Consider the following 23,317-nt stretch of genomic DNA (forward strand, 5'->3'; position numbering starts at 1 on the left):
CTTAGAGTCCCTACAAGCCAGCTGTGCCCAGCTTCAAATTAGCAGTTCTGTCTTGCTATCTCTCTCCACCACGGACTGTTCGCCTCTCAGCCTCCCGCCTATCTTTAATCTCATTTAACTCTGCTAGAAAGAAATTCTTGCAGTTAGACACAATCTGCTTTAATTTAAATCTTGGGAGGTTTAAATCAGAAGACCAGTCGGCTCGTACATATACTCAAAGATCTTATATATAAGATTCGCATAGGATCTCTTGAAGATGTTTATTGCTCTTTCAGACTTGTGCTGGGGCTGGCTTTTATAGCACATCTCTTCCCAACTCAGCATTCTGTGACATCCCATTGATACCTTCAAAGTGGCCGTGATAGGAGTGTATTAGACATTGGCAAACACCACAAATCTGGCTTTTTTTTTTTTCCCTTTGCAAGCTAGTTTACTAGCACACCATTGACTGTAATCAATCCACAGCTATAATCATAAGCTGACTAATTTAATTAAAACATCATGAAAATAAATTGGATGAAGGGAAGTATGAAGTAAAATGAAAAGAAAGCAAAACTTGTGTTTTCAGGTAAAATAATTATTGAGGGATTATCTCCGTTACTACCTTCCTAACATTAGAGAGGATAATTGAGAATTAGCTGTAGTTAAATTCCAACTCATTATAATTCCTTATCAGTTATTACAGATGCCAGTGTAACATTGAATTGTTAATAGTATCAGTATTCAAATTAGTTCAGACAGAAAGCTTAGATCTGTATATATTTGTATTTCTTTGTTTCTTTTATATTTAAAATGTAAATATTGAGAGTAAAGCAGGTCTCTTTACATAATGTAGGTAAACTTGATACTAGCCTCTCATATGCTTATTTCAGAGCTGTTTCTAACCATAGATTTTTTTCAGTGATAGTATAACCCTGTGATAATGAAAATGTGAATATGCCGCTTTCAGAAAAATTATACCACTTTCTAACCAAAATAATAGATAATAAATTCATAGTATATTATGTCTATTGTGCAACTGTTGAGTACAGTCTGTGAGTACTGGAATTATACAAACTGTTTTGAGCTTTACAGATGAAATTTAGATTTTTTTCTTATTTGCTTTAAACATTACTAACCCTTAATAAGTTTTAGTAGGTTATTTAAAACCTTCACTAATATATCAAGAGTTTGAAGGTTTCCTCCAGCCGTTGAATAGAGCTTGATAAGATTATTATCGCATAGTAATCAATAAAAATACATTGAAAGAATTTCTTTAAACTCTTTAATAATTTGACATATTTTTATTTTATGCAGGTTTTTAAATTTATTTCATTTTTTATGAAGTCATTTAAAGTAATTTTTAGTCAAAACAGAGTTAGATAATGGCTCTTCATGTAAATGGCCCATGGGGTTCTTTTTTTTTGCTTTGTTATGAAAACTTGAATTCATTTTATTTTAACAATAAGCACAAGAATCAAAGGGATAAAGTCTCTATTTTTGTCTCAGTGCTCCTGTGATTTAAGTTGTATAACACTGTTAGGATACCAAGGATACTGGTATAGTTTTCAGTGACTGCCAACAGTACTCTGTTTCACTGAATGAGGCGAAAAGGTTTTCACCATTTCCATTTTCTAATTTTTCTCTCTAATGTCCAACTGTTATTTATGCCTCTGTGGATCTGGATTATCTGGATAAGTGCAACCTAAGTCTAATAAGATTTTGATGATGAAAGACTGTAAATGAAGATTTGCTCTGCTCAATGGGCATGAGAAAAACTGGCCGAATGAGGTCATTATTTAAAAGCTGTGTGAAACAAAGCCATCTCATTTCAGTGTATTATGTCTCGAGATCAGGAACATGACAACACCAGAGGAAAACATTCGTAATTATGTTATCTGAGTTCACTAACTTTAGTGTTCCTATATCCCCTCATTGTAAGGCATTTTGTTAGATCTGTATAATACATGTAGTTTCAATAACACAAAAGAAGTAAGAGTGTACCAAGCAAAAATATTTTTTTGCATTAAGTTCCAACATTATTTCCTGTCTTGTCCTTTTTCAACTTCTTAGAATATACAGATTTGACAGAAATTAATAATAATAGCTAACATTTATTGAGCATTTACAATATGCCAGTGATAGTGCTGACTAACAGTGGTTATCTAATCCTCATGACAACCCTTTAGGGTAAGTACTGCTGTTATTCCTGAGGATAATAATATCCTCAGTGAGATTAACTTCCCCAAGGCCACTTAACCAATGAGGGAAAAAGTCAGGATTTAAAGCTCAGATATCTGACTCTAGAGTTCATTGTTCCTGTTTGCTCATCACACTACTGCTTATTTGTGAAGTAGCAACTTGTTCTAAAACCTGCCCCCTGCTCCTCTTCTTAGCCATCCTGACCCCTTCCACATCCCATCCCTCTGGCCCGCAGATGAATACTCCAGTCCTTGCTGACTTCTGATCAGCTTGAGCCTCCACTCTTATGCTCCATTTAGGCATGCTTCTCAATACCTTGATATTTCCTCCTCCTCCTAAGTTAAGCTGTTCCTTGGATAATAAACTGACCAGAGTTGATTATACAGAATCACAGAAGAATGTCTGTAATTAACAGGAGATATCTTCTCTCACCCTCCAAAGGTTTTAATGCTTTTGTCCAAAACATCTTATGACTACCAATAAGGACATTTGTATATTTCATTTATACTCACATTCTAGTTTTGTCCTCAAAATGGTTATTACAGATAGGCTTTTTCCCATTTTACAGGTAAGGAAGCCGATGATCAAAAGTCAGTAAGCTGAGGTCTTCTGATTTCAAATCCCTTCCTCTTTCCATTACATCAGTCTACCTCCTCAACCTAAAGTTATTGGTAAAAGTAGTAGTGCCTTTCAAGCACTACTCAAAAATTATACTAACCTAGTGTCACATAGGGGCTTCCCTGGTGACAGACAGCAAAGAATCTGCCTGCAATGCTGGAGACCTGGGTTCGATCCCTGGGTCAAAAAGATCCTCTGGAGGAGCACATGGCAACCCACTCCAGTCTTCTTGCCCTGGAGAATCCCATGGACAGAGGAGTGTGGTGGGCTACAGTCCATGGGGTTGCAAACAGTCAGACACAACTGAGCAACTAACACTTTAGTATCTGTATTGTCACATAAAGGGCCTTGAAAGACTCAAACCACAATGTGAGGTTGAATACTTCTTATATAATCAGAGCTTTAAGCTTTTTGAAGATAAACATCAATTTCATCTATAATTTTGTTTTCACATTTTGAACTTCTTATTAACTGTAATGGCATGTGTTGATACATCTTTATGCTTTTTACTCTAATTTTAATATATTTACATTCTTTGGGAGATATTGGACATTCCTATTCTGTTTTTCTGTAACTAACTTTCAAATTGTGATTTTTTTTTAAGCGTGCTGATGACATTACAAACTTAGTAACAGATACTACACTTCTTGTACACTTTTTTGGGAAGAAAGGAAAAGCTGAACTCAACTTTGAAGATTTTTATAGGTGAGCTTAATTTTTATACTCGTATTGAAAAATGTTAACATACTAAAGTCAGAAAGGAGTCATCTATTGCAGTGACACTCACCTCTTTGCTGCTCTCATTTTAGCTAAAGATACTCTCTATAACATATAACAAATATCTACTTCCATCAGTGCCTGTGTACCAGTAGTCATATTGATAAATATATTAGGAAGTCACTGAATGATTAAAAAAAAAAAGTCTAGATATCTGGATTATTTCCTATGTGTTCAGAAGAAAGAATATTACCAATTCCTTAGTCTTAGTAAGCCACAGTAACAATAAGTAATAATAAGCACATATATAGTATTTATGATAGTAAATACTAGGCAGGACACATTAACTCCTTTAAGTCTGATCACTACCCTGCAAGGTATTGTTATGCCCATTTTACAGAGTAAGGAGCAAAAGTCTTCAGAGGCCAAGTACCATCTGTTACCATCACTCTTCACTTATCTTATTCATTGGTTATATATTTTTTTTGTCACAGGTTCATGGATAACCTCCAAACAGAAGTTTTAGAAATAGAATTCCTTTCCTACTCTAATGGGATGAATACTATCAGTGAAGAAGACTTTGCTCATATTCTTTTACGATATACAAATGTGGAAAATACATCAGTATTTTTGGAAAATGTGCGTTACAGTATACCTGAAGAAAAGGTATCTGATCCTCATTTTTATTTTGTTAACAGTTATTAGCTTATAATTATATAGGTCTGTAAAATATATTGTCCTGTTAGTTCTGCTCCCCTGTGGATTCATACATACTTTGAATATATTCCACTCTTTGTTCCTATGTGTCTTAAGTGCTCTGCTAAATTTTAAAAACTGATGAATTTAAAATTCTGGGTACATATCCTTATTTTTCTTTTTTAAAATTATTAAATTTTTTATTTATTTTTACCCTTATTTTTCTTAGACATGTTGAAAACCTTTAATGTTATCAACAGTTGTTTTATTCACATTATGAATATCATTTTTCAAGAGAATTCTGCTGAGCTATATGCTTTGGCTACTATGTAAACATCACCTCATATAAAATAGTTTATATTGACATAATTTCAGTCACACTTTATTCATTTCCCTAATACCCTTAATAAAAGGTCACTGGAAGACAGCTATTGATGAGTGAATGATTTTATCAGTAGTTGAAGTGAGGTTTTTCAAAGAGTTTGGACGGCATGAATGGTTAAGAACCTGGGACAACTGATTGTCTGTTTGTTTAGTAGCACATATTTTCAGCAGTTCTGAGCAGTTACATTATCTAGTGGTATTTGAATGCATCACTGCAACCGAATAGAACTGGTGTTACAAGCACCTCTTAAAGCATGGGATGTTTGGGATATATTGCCTTCTATTTGTGTTTGTAGAAGGATCAAGTTAATCTATCCAAGGAAAACTTGCAAACAGTTTGAGTTTGTTTACACTGTGATGGTGCTGACAATTCTGCAGGTCCCCATGGAATGAGGAAAAAAGGACTGGATGTTTTTGACTATTGGTTTATATAATCTTTTAGGGTTTTGTTTTTTTTTTTAATCTGTTTTACATGTTGAACTAAATTTCTTCCAATTCATAGACACTTCCCTAAGAATAAATATTGGAAACTGTACTATTTTCTCAAGCTACTGGTGTATTATTTAGGGCCTTGAGGTATCTGCTTTTTCTCTTTTATCCAGTGGAAAATTATAAAAATACGTAATTCAAAAAATTCAGTTCTAGGGTGAAGTGTGTCGGGAACTCTCTGTACTGTTTTTTACATATACATTTTTACATTTGAATTCTTTGTAACTATTTTTTTACATCAAATTATTTCAAAATAAGAAATTTTCTTTGGGTAATTCCCTGGCATTTCAGTGGTTAGGACTCGGTGCTTTCACTGCCATGGCCTGGTCCGGGAACTCTGATCTTGCAAGCTACGTGGGGTAGCCAAAAAAATAAAAAACAGAAAGTTTCCTTTTAAGTTAAATTCAGCTTCTGAAAACTTTTCATTGATGGAGATCTCTTAAACATACAGTTTTCTTGGACTTCCCTGGAGGTTCAGACAGTAAGGAATCCACTTTCAAGGGCAGGAGACCTAGGTTCGATCCCTGGATTGGGAAGATCCCCTGGAGGAAGGCAAGGCAACCCACTCCAGTATTTTTGCCTGGAGAATCCCATGGACAGAGGAGCCTGGTGGGTTACAGTCCATGGAGTCACAAAGAGTCAGACATGACTGAGTGACTAAGCATAGCACATCTTAAACGTAACAGATCATTACAGTGAGAAGGGAAAATATGGCAAGTGAACCAGCATTGATTCTCATTGATTTTTTCTTTTTTTTTCTGCATTATCTCATCAATCCTTAGAGCAACCTTCCAGATATTGACAACTTTTTTTTAGAAAATGGAAACCTGAGGCTCTCAGGCACTTAAGACACTTGCCAAGGATTCAAACCCAAGACTCTCACGGCCAGTGTTGTTCCTACCACATCTTACTTCTGCCTTTCCTTTTTCCTGTCATTTCCATCTCTCCAAAAGAATAACAACTAATAGTATTTCAATAGCACTTTACATTTCTAAAATGCTTTTTCATTTCCTCTCATTTGTCGAGGAAACATTAAGCTATTATTTATAGTATTTACTAGGTTTTATTCTGCTGTTTACTAGGCCTTATTCTAGCCACTGTGGATAAAATGATAAGATCAACAAAATCCTTCTCTCATGGAATACATTTCACTGGAGAGGTACAACAAACAAGTAAAGGAAAAATAGTAAATGATGTCTTTTCAGATAATGGTAAATATTATGAAGAGGACCAAAGGTCATGAGGACTAGAAAAAGAGATAGACAGTCCCTGAAGCTCTTCTCTTAGATATACACATGGCTCACTGCGTTACTTCTCAATGAGGTCTCTCCTTCCAACCTAATACATACGTACCTATTATATAAAATATTCCCCTCTCCTGCTACCCCAGCAGGAAGGTCAGAATTTGTTAAGCCTAAGCTCTACTCCTTTCTCAGTTTATTTTTCTCTCTCAGTTTTGTTCATTTTGCTAAGAAGAACACATTAATTAAATACAGCTCTTCATGTCCAAATTTGTATTATCAGAGATACATTGTGCTTACTTCAAGTAACTCTCCTGTTTAACTGAAGCTATAACAGTGGCAATAATTTCACTTTATGTAAATAACATTACTGAGTCCTGTCCATGATCCTGCCCCAAGCCCTGTGCTGGGCCTGCCAGAGCTCTATGTGCATTGAACCTCTTTCCTCTGTCCTGACAGCCTTATCATAGCAGGAACAAGTAAAAGCACACTGCTGTGGGTTTTGGGACATTTTTATTTTGCATTGTCATTATAAAGGCATTAATGACCTAATGTCAAAATATATTTAAAGAATATATGTACAGGAGAAAGTTTGTAAATATTTTTTTCATAATGATTATATTTACTTTTAAGGCTTAAAAAATCCAGGCTTGAAATAAAATAGAAATTTTTAAGTTCATTTTTATTGTAGCATTTTTTTAAACTCTGTGCTGTTATGACAGTGTTTTCACCTATCATTGCTAATAGTAGCACATTACCCATGGGAAAAAATTGAGTGAAGTTTTACATTCCATTTGGAGAAAGAACATTTCAGAAAGTACCCTGGAAATATTTACTTAGAAGATATATTGCTGAAGCTTAGTGTATTTATATCTAGTAAGTGTGGATATTTATTTTAATTAATTTGACAATGCTAAATATATTTACATGTATTTTCCCAATATAGGGCATTACATTTGATGAATTCAGGTCATTTTTCCAGTTTTTGAACAACCTAGAAGACTTTGCGATAGCTTTAAATATGTATAATTTTGCAAGTCGTTCTATAGGACAAGGTAAGTAATAAACTTCCAAAAATTAAAAGCAAACCATAATTCTTTAGCAACCTTTGACAACAAATTAACTAGATATGTCTGTCATATTCATCATCCATTTGCCTGAAAGTCTGGTGTATACATCAATGGGAAATTCATTTTCCCTAAGCACAGTTTAGGGAAATATTCTAAATTTTGGTATTAAACTTATTATTGCCTTTCATCACATATTATGGGGAAAAGCTAATGATGTTTGTAAAGGTTCAAAGGGAAAAAAACCTCATGGCTGCTCAGTAACAGAAGGGTATGTGTCTCCCTATAGAAGGGCCAGCCAGCCATGCCACGCACATCATCACAGGTTGACATTCATATTATTTGTTTGTATTACTGACTTGACCTGTACTCTCTGCTGGCTCAGAAACCCGAATTTTGTCAGTAAAGCCACCTCTTAGAGATGGACTTAAATTAACCGAGTTTTAAGAATGTTATATGAAAATGACAGTTTTACTTAATTTACCAAAAGCTACAGCTGCCCGGTCCCATCACTTCATGGGAAATAGACGGGGAAACAGTGGAAACAGTGTCAGACTTTATTTTTGGGGGCTCCAAAATCACTGCAGATAGTGACTGCAGCCATGAAATTAAAAGATGCTTACTCCTTGGAAGCAAAGTTATGACCAACCTAGATAGTATATTCAAAAGCAGAGACGTTACTTTGCCGACTAAGGTCCGTCTAGTCAAGGCTATGGTTTTTCCTGTGGTCATGTATGGATGTGAGAGTTGGGCTATGAAGAAGGCTGAGCGCCGAAGAATTGATGCTTTTGAACTGTGGTGTTGGAGAAGACTCTTGAGAGTCCCTTGGACTGCAAGGAGATCCAACCAGTCCATTCTGAAGGAGATGATCAGCCCTGGGATTTCTTTGGAAGGAATGATGCTAAAGCTGAAACTCCAGTACTTTGGCCACCTCATGTGAAGAGTTGACTCATTGGAAAAGACTCTGATGCTGGGAGGGATTGGGGGCAGGAGGAGAAGGGGACGACAGAGGATGAGATGGCTGGATGGCATCACGGACTCGATGGACGTGAGTCTGAGTGAACTCCGGGAGATGGTGATGGACAGGGAGGCCTGGCGTGCTGCGATTCATGGGGTCGCAAAGAGTCAGACACGACTAAGCGACTGAACTGAACTGACAGCTGCCCTAAAATTGGCTGTTGTCCTCAGGGCCAGCTCCTTCCTTTCCTGTGGGGAGGCTTTACAAGTCAAGTCCTTTCCCAGGATTCTGTGACCATTTTCCCTTCCCTTGTGGTCATATCATTTTTTAAATACTCTTGCCATATAAGGACGTTTTGGTTATTTCTTTACAGTGATTTTACCTATGCCATATCTAGTAAGTGCTAATCCCCCAGTTTAATTTCAGAGGACAGTCTCATTATTTTATTACCAAGTTCCATAGGAGAAGGCACACTGGAGTCCCTACATGACAATTCTCTCGAAAACACAGTGACTCCCTTCCATAGCTTTATTCACTTTCTCACTGAGTAAAATAAACCTGAAAATTTTTCATATTTCACCCTTTGACTGATCTCGATGTTCTTAATGCATTTTAGTGTTTTAAAACCAAAACCTGGAACTTCCCTGGCAGTCCAGTGGTTAAGCTCCATGCTTTCACTGCAGGGGACATGGGTTCGATCCCTGATTGGGGAACTAGGATCTCACATGCAGTGCAGCCAAAAAACCTTTTTTTCAAAAATTAAAACCAAAATCTTTGGGAGCCCTGCCTTAACACACCAGTGTTTTATTGCCATGATAAATCTGGATGAGTAGCCCGCCAGGATCCTCTGTCCATGGAATTCTCCAGGCAAGAATACTGAAGTGGGCAGCCTTTCCCTTCTCCAGGAGGTCTTCCCAACCCAGGGGTTGAACCCGGGTCTCTTGCATTGCAGACAGATTCTTTACCATCTGAGCCAGCAGGGAAGCCCAGTAAATCTACTAATCAACCTTAAAAAGGAAAGAGAGTCAACCTTTAAAAGAGAAAAAGAGTCAGTACCTGCTTACCTGGTGCAGAATGGAAGGCTGCTCTTTTACTTTGTGGAACTAGGAAATGAAAAACATCATTCTTGACAGGTGCTAGGAATAGATCTGCCTTTTTTTTTTTTTTTCTTTTTCTGTTGCAACTTCTAGCACCTTAATTCAGGTTCAGTTCAGTTCAGTTCAGTCATTCAGTTGTGTCCAATTCTTTGCGAAGGCAGCTCTGTTGCTGCTTTCTGCATGATCCTGTGCAGTGATTATTTGGGCAGGTGTCTCATCTCCCACCTGAACTGCAAGTTCCTTGAGAACTTATTCACTTTAATAACCTCTAAAGTATCTGTGGTTGATACCAAGCCTTTTAACCAAAACCACAAAAATTTTTTGTTCCCTAAAAGATAGGAGGGCTTCCCTGGTGGCTCAGACGGTAAAGCGTCTGCCCGCAATGCGGGAGACCTGGGTTCGATCCCTGGGTTGGGAAGATCCCCTGGAGAAGGAAATGGCAACCCACTCCAGTACTCTTGCCTGGAAAATTCCATGGACAGAGGAACCTTGTAAACTACAGTCCACGGGGTCGCAGAGTCGGGCACGACTGAGCGACGTCACTTCACTTCACTTAAAAGATAGGATGATTAATGAAAAGAGTTACATTAACATAAGATCATGACCCACATTTATGGGGGGAAAAGAAAACTTCCATTATAACTTTGCTGATAACTAACACATATTATAAAAATAATATTAATGGTTTACCCCTTTTCTGTGTCATTTATCTAGATGAATTTAAGCGTGCTGTCTACGTAGCCACTGGCCTCAAACTTTCACCACATTTAGTGAACACAGTCTTCAAGATTTTTGATGTTGACAAAGATGATCAGTTAAGCTATAAAGAATTTATTGGAATTATGAAAGACAGACTCCATAGAGGATTCCGGGTAAACCTATACATTTTAAGCCTATTGCTCTCCTTTTAAAAACTTGGGGAAAAAAAATCCATCTAAGTTTCAGAAATAGTTTATATGAATATTTAAGTATATAAACAAGAAATGTTATATATTTGAAAAGTAAAACATAAAGTCCTACCTACTTTCAAAAGTAATTTGAGGTGATAAAAGGTCATACTTTTTAAAATATAAAATCAGTTTGAATTTCAAAAACTTGTTTTCATACTCAATTAGTTTAATGTATTTGTCCCAGTTTGGGGTCGGGGGGAGATGTTGCCAAACATTTTTATTACTTCAGTCTGAACACTGGCTCTTCAAGACTTGTTAGTATACAAAGAAATATCACCATTTCTCATTTTATGTGATGCAGATTTCCACTAGGCAACATGAGGTTCTTAAGTCACTGCATATTCAGTACTTTTTATATGGAAAATCAGGTAAAAAGTGTTTTTTTGTTTGTTGAACTGTTTGTTCCTGTTCACATCTCACACTGCAAAATAATTTCAAGAAATTCAATGATTTTTATCTCAAAAATATATTTTAAAGAGTGAAATGGTGAATAAATCAGTGCATGTTTACACATTTAATTTATTTTGATATGCCACAAATAGAAAAAGAAAAAAAAACTGTTTTCTATTCAGCTAGAATATTCAGTCTTCCTTCTTTGGTAAGAATACCTCTGAGTATTATACATTTAAAAAGAGAAAAAAATATATGTACAAAAAATCAAGACTCATCATAGACAATGTTTTAATCCAAACTGCCCTGATAAAGATACTGTGTATTTAACTGCCACCTAGTGGTTAGTTGTTAACATTCGCATTGGTGGCACAAGTCAAGTGAAAATCATTTTTTTCCTCAAATATTTTAGAGTAGCAAGATCAAATTAACACATAAATGATTATATGCTATAAACCCCTGACACTGTCTTCCTCTCTCAGGTGTTATGCATTTTTATTTTTGCTTTATTTATTGCATATCTATGACCTCATATTTTATTTATACTTTTAATCCTCTGTTCCACAGGGTTATAAAACAGTTCAGAAGTATCCCACTTTCAAATCCTGTCTGAAGAAGGAACTTCATAGTAGATAAGTATGTTAGCACCTCTATTTGTCAAAATTTTCTCAGTAACAATAAAAGAAAGGGGTCATTTATTTTTCTATTATAATATTTAGGTAATAGCTAAAAGAAATGGAATTATAATTTATTTTTAAATCTTAGGTCACTAACTCAATTTCAGAGTCAGTCTTATAAGGATTTCATTTTGGACTGTAATTCAAGAATAGTTGTTATAACAAAGCGTTAGTTTGCCACTATTAAGTTGTGATCTAAAAATGAACTGGAATACTCCAGCTGAAATTCTCATGGAATGTCTTGACTGAAAAGTTTTCCGTTTAACCTTCAGTTTTGTATCTGAGCAGGTACAGTATAATGAATCCAGATTGCATTTTGTATAATCAAGGATCATCAGCCTCTAAGGGATATCTTTTACTATTTTTTAGAATCATGAGTCCAAACATCTGCTACAATAATAACAACTTTTTTTTTTTTAGTTATTTTGGGTGCCTGGCGCTATACTAGGTGTTCTTCTACATGCAATATTTCATTTAATCCTTACAGACAGAAATCCCATTTAACAGCAGAGAAAATAGAGACTTGGTGAGTCAATTACCCGAGATAACTTGCTACTCAGCTGCAAAACAGGATTTGAATTCCTCATTCTATGTGATGATAAAACCATCTTAGCTATTATTTACTGCACTATCACCAGAGAATGAAATAGTTGAGGAAGATACAGGAGATTTGTTCAGTTTGTATCAACCCAAAGAAATACCTTAAACTTGTTGATGATCTCCAAGATGAGAGATTTGTTTTCCCTTTTTTCTTTCAGTTTTTTTTCTTTTTTCTTTAAAAAGTCAACTATAAAATTTTGGTCAGTTGTGAGTACTGATTAGTTCTTGGAAATGAAAGTTTTGCTCATTTACATGCTTGCAAATATCTGTTTTTTCCTATTTTTCTCAAGCTTAAAGCATTTATATTTGTCTATAGCATCATTACCAACGAGGTCCATATGCATAGGATATCAGTGTATGTTACTTAAAAGACCAAAGCTATTTTGAAATAACTATGAGAAACATAAACAATCATAATAAACATGATTAAATACTTTAATAGGACTAAGATCTTAACATGCCACTATTGATTTGTCTCCCTAGAAGAAAACAGCAGTAGTTGATATTTTGCAAAGCTTTGAAGCCTAATGTTTTATGGAACTCAATTAGGGGATTGCTGGTCTAAAATATTTAGTGATAAGTAGGCTTATTTACTTCAGAGAAGGCAGTGGCACCCCACTCCAGTACTCTTGCCTGGAAAATCCCATGGATGGAGGAGCCTGGTGGGCTGCAGTCCAAGGGGTCGTTAAGAGTCCGACTGAGCGACTTCACTTCCACTTTTCACTTTCATGCATTGGAGAAGGAAATGGCAACCCACTCCAGTATTCTTGCCTGGAGAATTCCAGGCATGGCAGAGCCTGGTGGGCTGCCATCTGTGGGGTCACACAGGGTCGGACACGACTAAAGCGACTTAGCAGCAGTAGGAGCAGCAGCAGCACCAGGCTTATTTACTTAGCTAAGGGGGTAACTGTCATGATTGAGCTAACAGAGGTCAGGTCTCCCTAATCTCTGGGAACTTTATATTGCCCTTATTATAAAAAGTTAAACTAAACATTTTTTTAAAAAGCAGTAGGATTATACTATTTATATGTTCTATAGATAGTGTATCTAACCAACTTAAAATAGTGTCACATTAACATCATTGATTCTATGTAGTAGAATATGGAACCATAGCTAAAAATGACTACATTGATTCTAGAACTTTGTAAGATTGAGGATTAGATAAGTTTTCATTCAACTTTTAAGTTAAAGGAAATCGTTTATAAGTCTGATTCTTATATTATCAGTTGGGTGTTTTTATTATGCTCCTCACTGTTTCTTGTCATTATTATAGTAACTGATTAATGCCATCATGTCCGAATTTCATCCTAAATAAATGTTACTTTTATGTTATTACATATTTTTTAAATTAGGTACTGCTAAAGCAGAGTTTAAAGGATTATTATCTACTTGAAAATCCAAGAAGCAAACATTTCAGAGGGCAGAAGCAAGACTGAAATCAGAACTCGTAGAAATGAAGGAAAAGGTGAAACGCTAATTATAATTTTTTCTTGAACTGAATTCTTGAACGTAAGACAGATAAGATACATCTTCTTACTAATTACAGATGTTGCGTGTTATGTTGAGCTTTTGTGTTATTTACTGAACTCTGCACTTTTTCATTCCCTTCAGAAGTGTATAGATTCTTCCAGTGACTATATAAGAATGTCTTTTAAATGTTTTTTTTAATTTATTAGAAATTTGTCTCATTTTTGAATAATGTATGACTCCTGGAATCTAAATAACTTAAAAATGAACAGCAACATATTCCCTTTGGTTTTGGACTGTGAACTTATTTTCAGAAAGTGAATATTCCTTGAGATTTATCTTAGGGCCCTTAGAATCGTTAATAGATCTCTGTTACTTACCAGGTTTTTAATTACACTGAAATCATTTTGAAACACAAGTAGAAATTAAGCTACTGTACAATATGATGGTTTACATTGTACTTTTAACTTTTAAAAGTACTTAATTAGCATTATTGTTTGAATCATATAAAGTTTTTTTTTTAAGTTTTTGTTCATTTACCAAGGTCAACAGAATATCTGGTATTCTTTTATGTGTACAGTAAAGAAATTTAAAATGTAGATCTTTCTTTCTCAAAAAAAGTCATACATTGATGGTGGAAACAGTGGTAGTTTTTGTAGCAGTAGTCACTGTTATTGCCATTATTGTTTTAAACATGGTGCAGCTCTGACAGCAGATGGGTACATGTTAATAACACTAATAAAATTAGTATCTTATGGCACTGTAACTTATTGCATATTATTATTATATGTCTGTAGTATCAAAATGAATACTATAAAGACTAATATAAAATGGTTTAGAAGACTGATGTATATATTAGGTAGAAGTTAATGTTTTGTTTCTTGTGAAAGGACCACATGGACTAGTGAGCCCAACAGGCAGTAATGATGAATAATTTAAATATAATTCATTATTTTAAAATGTCTTTAAAAAGAAAAGAAAAACAACAAAATTCAATATTCACATGGGGAAAATAACTCAATACTATTTATTGGAAATCTTTTCAATTTAAAGAGTGTAGTTTATAAAAGGATACTATACAAAAATAGAACAGTGGATTTAATTTATATACTGTATGTGGAAGATAGTTAATTTATCTTCTTGGATGTATTAAATATAAATTGCACACACTCCAACTATTACCTTGCTTTGCACAGGAAAATAAATACTGACTTTGGTTTTATAAGTTATTAAATGTGAAATTGATCGTTCTGCATCAGCCTATTTGTAAAAGTATTATTATTTCCAAGAAAATGCTGTTAGCATTGACAGTACATTTGGTAGACTTTTTACATTCTTTATCTGACTTATTTATTATATTGATATAGAAATATATGACTCGTAAGTTTTAGGATTTCATATAGTATAATTTAATTTCACCTGCTTTGAAGGTTGTGATTGGCTAAGTGAAAATACCTTCTCATTTAACATGCCCAGCTTCATTTTACCTTCATTGAATGTCTTCAATATTATTTACTATCTAAAATAATGGAAAAATAATGCAAAATATGCAAAGAATTTATGGAACTAATGGAAAAGTATAATAATGGAAATAATGCAACTTATTTTTATCTTATAACCTAAGTTACCTTGCATACATGGAAAAATTGATATTTAGAACAGTCCTATCAATAAAGATTAAAACTGAATTAGCTCATTAAGATTATTAATGATTATTAATAATTCTGCCATTCTCCCAAGGAATACTACCTATGCAAACTTTACTCATTATTGCTTATCACAATGATATTCATCTAAAACTGCAGCATAATATTATACTGCAAATAAATAAAGTATTCTGATCAATTGAAATGGGAAAGAGTAGTAAACTATGGTGATTTTCCATGTTATCACTCTTGAACTTTATCATCTATAAAATGGAAGGTAAAAATATCTCACTGGACTGTTTACATCAATTTAAGAAATTTTAAATGCTTTGAAAATAGTACTATACTAAATACATGTATGCAGTTCTCAGTATCTTCTACAAATTATTCTTTGGAAAGATGAAGCTATTCATAAAATTTTAGTATCATACTGTTTACAGGAGACTATATGATAAAAGGTTTATGGTCTTCTAAAAATCATTTCATACTAAGAATTTCATTTAACTTAAGTTGTAGTCTGTTGTTCTTATTATAAAAAATAACTGTAAAGTGACCTGTCTTACATTCTTATGTTATCATAAAATAAATATACTTGCTCTCAAATCAGAAATGTAGTACTTTGCTTCTGTGTATATTTGTGAACTAAATAACGTCTTTCTGAAAAATGTCACATATAAACTTTGAAAATCTTTGCTGATTACCAAACCTCCATTGATCTTATGCCGTCTGCTATATCAGTACAGGCCAAGAAATTAATCTCATCAACACTTCTGTAAGTAAATAAATCACAGAGCCATAAAACCTTTCAAAGTGCCTAATAGGAGTCATACATTATATCATGGGTACTGGAAAACTTTCAGAAAGTTTACATGTGAATGGAATATCAACTTTGCTTTGTAGGTGGGCCATTTAAATGGCTTAAAATAATTATACCAACACTACAGCAGCCCATTTGACTAGTGTTGGTATCTTGTAGGCATCATCTTACCAAGACAACTCCTAGAAATCTACTAGTTCCCAAAATAAACTGCAGTAGTCCTCCTTTATCCACGGCTTCATGTTCCATGATTTCAGTTACCCGTGGTAAACTTGGGTCCAAAAATATCAAATGGAAAATTCCAGAAATAAATAATCCATAAGTTTTAAACTGTATGTCATTCTTAGTAGCAGGATGAAATCCCACTATGTCCTTCCTGAGTTGCATATCAGTCCTTTGCTCAGCATCTCTTGCCTGTTAGTTATCAGATCGATTGTCATGGTATCACAGTGCTTAAGTTCAAGTGACCATTGTTTTACTTAATAATAGCCCCAAAGCACAAGATTAGTGGTGCTGGCAATTTGGATATGTTAAAGAGAAGCCGTGAACTTGAATGTGTTAGTCGCTCAGTCACGTCCAACTCTATGTGACCCTATGGACTGTAGCCTGCCAGCCTCCTCTGTCCGTAAGATTCTCCAGGCAAGAATACTGGAGTGAGTTGCCATTTCCTTCTTCAGAGGATCTTCCCAACCCAGGGATTGAACTCAGGTCTCCTGCATTGCAGGCAGACGCTTTACTGTCTATGCCACTAGGGAAGCCCAAGAAGCTATACAGTGCTTTTTTTAAGTGAAGTGAAAGTTTTTAACTTAATAAGGAAAAGAATACAAATCATTTGCTGAGATTGCTAAGATCTACCATTCTAAGAACAAATCTTCTGTTCCCGAAATTGTGAAGAAGGAAAAAGAAATTCATGCCAGTTTTACTGTCACACCTCAAGCTGCAAAAGTCACAGAGCGTGGTAAGTGCCCAATTAAGATGGAAAAGTCATTTAATTTGTGTAAGAAGATATTTGGAGAGAGAGGCCATGTTCATGTAACTGTTATCATAGTATATTATTACAGTTGTTCTATTTTATTATTAGTTTCTGTACCTAATTTGTAAATTATCTGTATCATAAATATGTACGTATAGGAAAACTTTTTTCCTCTGAATTTACTTTTTATTGTCTGCTATTCACGTTTTGTATATTCAAGTTTTATTCTCTCCGATTATTTAATTTCAGTTTCTTTGAAGTTTTCTTCTTTCATCATTGCCTCATTACGTTATTCTGCTTGTGTTTTGGGGTCTCATATTAAAGGTTCTTCTCAAATCTCTGGTCTTCTTTTGCTATATGTTTGTATTTTAAAACAAATTGGAAGCTCTGTGTGCACGAAATGAGTTTTGATTGATGGGTTCGGCTCACTGCTGTTTTTGGCGGGGCCGCTTCAGGTGAGGCACCTTGACTATCGGTATTGCTAGGTCTTTTTCTCTTTGCCTGGTCAGAGTTCTCCTACCTGGTAGTCCACAGCCTAGCTACTGTTTTTTTCAGAAGGCCCTTTGAAGATGGAACCATAGGTATATTTAATGAAGGGAGCCATAAGCTCATATATTTAATGAGCTGTTATTGAGCGATTTGAATGTTTTCACCATGTCTTTGTTTACTTTTTCGAGAAAAGCACATTTTAAAAACTTAGGACCTCAGTCTGGAAAAAAATAAAACTAAATCATGAAAGTCATGTGCTAGATGGATTTATTTACCAAATCCAGAGTTAAGTTACCTCTTCTTGAACCAGATAGTAATAGTTTTAAGAAAAATTAAAGTATGATGGTGATTGTGGACTTATGGAACCACCACATATTTAAGCTTGGATGGTAGGGATGAGAAAGACATTAATTGATAAAGGAAAGCTAGTGGATATCAGTTATTGGAAAGTTAAAGATAGCAGCCGTACTGTCTTACAAAATGTATTTTGGTGACGTTTACTGAAGAGACAAAGAACTGAACTGGACCACTAGTCTAATTCAGTACAGCATTTCCTATTGCATATTTTCAAGGATGGAGCAGGCAGCTTGATGGTTAAGGAGATTCATCTTCTAGCAGATTTTAAAATGTGGTAAAAAGAGAGTTTAGGACAGAAGGAAAGACAACTAATAAAGATATTTCTAATCCATGGTATATAATGCTTTATTCCTTGCAAGCTCTAGGTGCTGTAAGAGTTAAAAGTTCAAGCTGAAAAATCTACCAAAAAAACAGGCTGAAAATCTATACTTTTTTTTATGTCGTTTCTCTTTGGTGCTAAGAGGTTCTCAAGAAGGTGAGTATCTTACGTACCATTTGTGCTGTAATATTTAATTACAGTGAGTGTACAGAAGATTAGCTGTCTCAAAGATTCTTTTGAAATCAGATTGTACATCAGAACTGCATTGTGCCCTGCTAAGTAAGCAAATTTAAGAAAGTGGAGAAGGTGATGTCAAGACTTATTGCAAAATGAACAAATAAAGGAGTAGGATTTGGTTGGTGTTCAGCCTATTAAATAAAGCATGGCCAAATGTCAGTCTTCATTTGTCAACTTAAATATGTTTTTCTAAAATTTACAAAGATTCAAGTCTATGGAAAGTGTCCTTTAGCTAGTATCTGAACTTGAGAAATAAATTAAGCAGCACAAAATGCTGAGTAGATTGTACTAATAATTCAATTTCTCATAGTGATTAATTACCACATAAATATTACATTACTAATTCATACAGATACCTGTTGTCCTTTTCTGTTATTTTTCTGATTATAATGTTAATGCTTGTGTTTTTGCTCCCTAATATTTGAAGTTTAAGAGACTCGGAAGTTAACTTCGTCACAATAGCTAGACTCCCCTCCCCCAAAAAAGTAAAAGTAAAATTTTAAATAATCCACAAGCCAAGCCCCAGTTAACTAGGTAGATTAAGGTAGCTCGTAGCCTAAATTGGACTCCCTGGAAAAAGGAACACAGGTGAGGATCTCAGGCCAGAGCAACAAAGTTCACAGGTACTTGAAACTAGAATGATAGGGAACCTGCAGGCATTAAATCAAAAACTCAGGAGTTGTGGGTCCAGTTGTGATTAACTGGTATTAGAGTTAGAAACTACAGCATTGTGCAACAAATACTTCAAGGCTTTGATCCTTGAGAGGAAGGACATTCATGCAGTGGCCTCTACATTCACTCTGGCTTGCTGCCTGGAAGCACTTTCCACATTGCAACAGAGAGAAATGAAGCCCAAACAAAACAGAAGATGGAAGAAATGAGATGAGAAAATGGCTCCTGGAGGTCACACAGGTCTAGGAGACACTGGAATTCAAATCATCCACTGTGTAAAGTCCTCACTGAACAACCCAAGAATTAAATTAAGGACATGCCTTAGGAGTAAGACTACTCTAGACCATAATAAAACCTAAAATTAATCCTCAATAGAAGCAAGCTGATTTGCCAATATAGAAACTACCCACCAAAACAAAATTCAGTACTCTAAAGGAAAATAGCAAAAATCCATATTTTCAATAACATCCACAACAGAACTTCCCCGATAGTCTACTGATTAAGAATCCACTTGGCAATGCAGGGAACATAGATTTGATTCCTGGTCTGGGAAGATCCCACATGCTACGGAGCAACTAAGCACATGTACCATAACTACTAAGCCAGCACTCTAGAGCCTGTGAGCCACAACTACTGAACCCAAGTGCATCTACTGAAGGCCGCATACCTGGAGCCCATGCTGCAACAAGACAAACCACTGCAATGAGAAACCCGTGCACCCCATTGAAGAGTAGCCTCTGGTCACCACAACTAGAGAAAGCCTGTATGCAGCAGCAAAGACCCAGCACAGCCAGAAATAAATTAGCAAATAAATATATTTTAAAAAAGACAGTACATATACTCACAAAAACAAAAAAAGTAAAAGAAAAAAGGATCCGTAATATCTGCTGTAAAGTAAACAAGTATATATGCTAAGCAAGAAAATGTGACCCTTAACCAGGGGAAAAAGCAGTCAATGGAAACAAATGTTTGAGTTAATAGATACGAACTTTAAAAAATTTCTTATAAGTATTGGGTTTTCTGTAAGATGTTATGGAAAAACCCAAATGAACTTTTTGGTGAACCCAATGTATTAAAAGGTTTAAAGGAAAGGATGAGCATAATGGGAGAAGTGGGAATTACATACAGTAAAGTTAAAACTATGAAAAATAACCAAATGGAAACTCCAGGATTGAAATAGATAACATTTACAATAAAAATTCATCACATGGACATAATAGAAGATTTGAGACAGAGAAAGAAAGGATGAGTAAACATAAAGGCAGAGAAATACAGGCTATCCAAACTGATAACAGAAAAAGGAAAAGTTACTGAGGCAATCAAAAGGTTCCTGCTATCACTGTTAGTATTTTACATTCTTCTGAAAGTTCTAGTCAATGCAGTAATAAAGGAAATAGAAATATGAACAATAATACAGGAATGGCAAAGACAGTTACTATCATTTGCATATAACATGACTGACCAACAGAAAACTCAGCTTATAGAGGTGTAATGTTAATTTTTTTTGGTGTCATCTTGACTGGGTCATGGAAGACCCAGATACTTGGTCGAACAATACTCTGGGTGTTTCTGGGAGAGGTGTTTTTTTTTTTTTGCATGAGATTGATGTTGAAGCTGAAAGTCTGATACTTTGGCCACTTGATGCAAAGAGTTGACTCATTGGAAAAGACCCTGAGGCTGGGAAAGATTGAGGGCAGGAGGAGAAGGGGACTACAGAGGATGAGATGGTTGGATGGCATCATTGACTCGATGGACATGGGTTTGGGTGAACTCTGGAGTTGGTGATGGACAGGAAGCCTGACATGCTGCGGTTCATGGGGTCGCAAAGAGTCGGACACAACTGAGTGACTGAACTGAACTGAACATTTAAATCAGTAGACTGAGTAAAGCAGATTGCTTCTGTAGTGTGAGTGGGCATCATCCAATCAGTCAAGGGTCTGAGTAAAACAAAAAGGCTGATTCTCCCCCAAGTAAGACAGAATTCCTCCTGCCTGCCTCCCTTGGACCTGAAACACTGGCTCTTGAGCCTGCCAGCCTTGGGACTGGAATTAAACCCTCAGCTCTCTTGGTTCTCAGGACTTCCTGAGACTTGGGAACATTATAATACCTTTACAATACTTTTGTCCCACCCAGAAACAATTATTTCAGTTATTTATTCTCAAGATTTATGGCTTTTGCTATCTAAGTCATATTTAGAAGGTCTTTTTTAGAAGGTCTTTTCTAGATCCTGCGTACTTACAGATCTAGATTACTAGTTTCTAGATTACTGCATACTTATGGTTGCTTTTAATAGTTGGAATTTTTCCCATTAGATTTTCTATCTGATTACTGTTGGTATATGGAAAAGCAATTTGATTTATTCAGCCACTTAACTCCTACTAGTTCTGACATGTTTATTGATTCTCTTGAGTTTTCTGTTTGTCAGTCATATTATATGCAAATGATAGTAACTGTCTTTGCCATTCCTAACTTACTGCTCATATTTCTATTTCCTTTATTATTGCGTTGAGTATAGCTTTCAGAAGAATGTAAAATACTAATAGCAATAGCAGGAATCTTTTGATTTCCTGTTTCAATAGGATTATATCTAATGTTTCAAATTAAGCATAATATTTTCCTGTCAATCTGAGACAAATAGTTTATCTTGTTAAGGTGAAAGTGAAGTCGCTCAGTCATGTCCAACTCGTTGCGACCCCGTGGCCTGTAGCCTAGCAGGCTTCTCGGTCCATGGGATTTTCCAGGCAAGAATACTGGAGTGGGTTACCGTTTCCTTCTCCAGGAGATCTTCCCAACCCAGGAGCTGAACCTGGGTCTCCTGCATTGCAGACAGACGCTTTAACCTCTGAGTAAACTATCCTTTATTTCCTTATTTTGGATGAGTTTGAAAAAAGGAATGAGTGTTGAATCATCTCAAATGCCTTTCAGCTTCAACTGAGATAATTAAACATTTTTCCAGTTTGATCTCCACATGCAATATATCTGCTTTATAGGCTTCCTAGTATTAAATGATCATACAGTATTGTAATAAACTCTGATCACAGTAGACCATTCTTTCATTTCCTGGTCTTAGACAGGTTGCCTTTCCTATATCAGGTTCCTTATCTCTTAAATTAGAGCTAAAAATTATATCTGCCCCCATGTTATAAGGATGAGATGAGATAATTCATAGAAAGTAAATTTATATAAAATGCTTAGCCCTGCAGTCAGCATCTTGAAATTAATAACGTTACCTTTGGATTTTTGTTTTGTAAATGAAGTCAGTGAGACATTGGAGCTTGTGCAGGGGCTTGGAGCCTCTGCTCACACCCAGTCCTCCTTCCCACTCCCCAGGATGGGTTCTTGGCCACCCTCTCCTTTGCCCAGCTTCACCCTCCCCACCCTGAGCAGCAACTGCCTCCAGAATCCAGTGCCTTGGCAGGGGTCTGAGTGTAGGTATGGGTAGGAATGGGGAAGGGCACTCACACCAGTCAGAGCCTTGGGGCAGAGTATGGTGGAGACCATCATGCCCTGGACTAGTGGTGCCATGGTGCCTCAGTGGGCAGCCAGCCAAAGGGCATGGCTTGATTAGATGAGCCTGCCCCTAACCTGAGGACTGGGAGCTTTTTAATTTTGACATCTCAATACCCTGAGGGTGGCTTATCCACTATGGGTTGGGGTACCACGCCTATAGGAAGAAGAAATATCTGTCTGAACTTCTCCAAGGTGCTCCCCAGCTGAAGCCTGGTGCATCTTTCCAGCAGCCATCATGAGCAGGTGCGTGTGTACCCTGAGTCACGGGACGGGGGCCCAGGACACCTGTGAGGTGTGCTCTCACCTTGGAAGCATCCCCGTACTGGAAGGAGCATGCCCTTGGCTTGCTTCATGCTGGAGGAAGCTTCTCTTCCTCCTCCCAGCCTTCCTGAGTCTGACTCGCAATGCCTCAGAAGCATTCTCAGAAGCTGTGCCATTAAATATGAATTATATTGTTTCAGTGATTTCACGTAGAAGGTAAATGCTCTGATATTTGCACCTTAAACAGGCATTGCATAATATAAAGGTGAATGGTAAGAGTCATGCAGATAACTTAAAATTTTAAATTTGCATTTACTTAAAATGACATTAAATAGCCAATTAAAAACATCATGATATTCTGAGAGACTGTGGAAGGAAGAAAAAGCTTTATATTTTAATACCTTAGCCCTTTTTTCTGCTTTATTGAACAAAGAGCCCTGCATTTTCATTTTGCACGAGACTCCAAAAATTATATAGCCAGTCCTTCCCTGGGATGTGGACACT

General features: G+C 35.8%; 1 protein-coding gene across 2 annotated transcripts in view; it reads left to right on the top strand.

Moving 5' to 3' along the window:
• Nucleotides 1-15,792, top strand: part of MICU3 (mitochondrial calcium uptake family member 3) — an 82,831-nt gene extending 67,039 nt beyond the window's left edge. For both annotated transcript variants that reach the window (XM_018042023.1, XM_018042024.1), the window contains 6 exons: nucleotides 3,404-3,504; nucleotides 4,011-4,182; nucleotides 7,273-7,381; nucleotides 10,163-10,320; nucleotides 11,356-11,424; nucleotides 13,418-15,792. In XM_018042023.1, coding sequence (XP_017897512.1) covers nucleotides 3,404-3,504; nucleotides 4,011-4,182; nucleotides 7,273-7,381; nucleotides 10,163-10,320; nucleotides 11,356-11,424 — 609 coding nt within the window. In that variant the 3' untranslated portion in view covers nucleotides 13,418-15,792. The remainder of the gene's footprint in view (nucleotides 1-3,403; nucleotides 3,505-4,010; nucleotides 4,183-7,272; nucleotides 7,382-10,162; nucleotides 10,321-11,355; nucleotides 11,425-13,417) is intronic.

This window comes from Capra hircus, chromosome 27 (assembly GCF_001704415.2).
Source record: "Capra hircus breed San Clemente chromosome 27, ASM170441v1, whole genome shotgun sequence".
NCBI classification, from domain to species: domain Eukaryota; kingdom Metazoa; phylum Chordata; class Mammalia; order Artiodactyla; family Bovidae; genus Capra; species Capra hircus.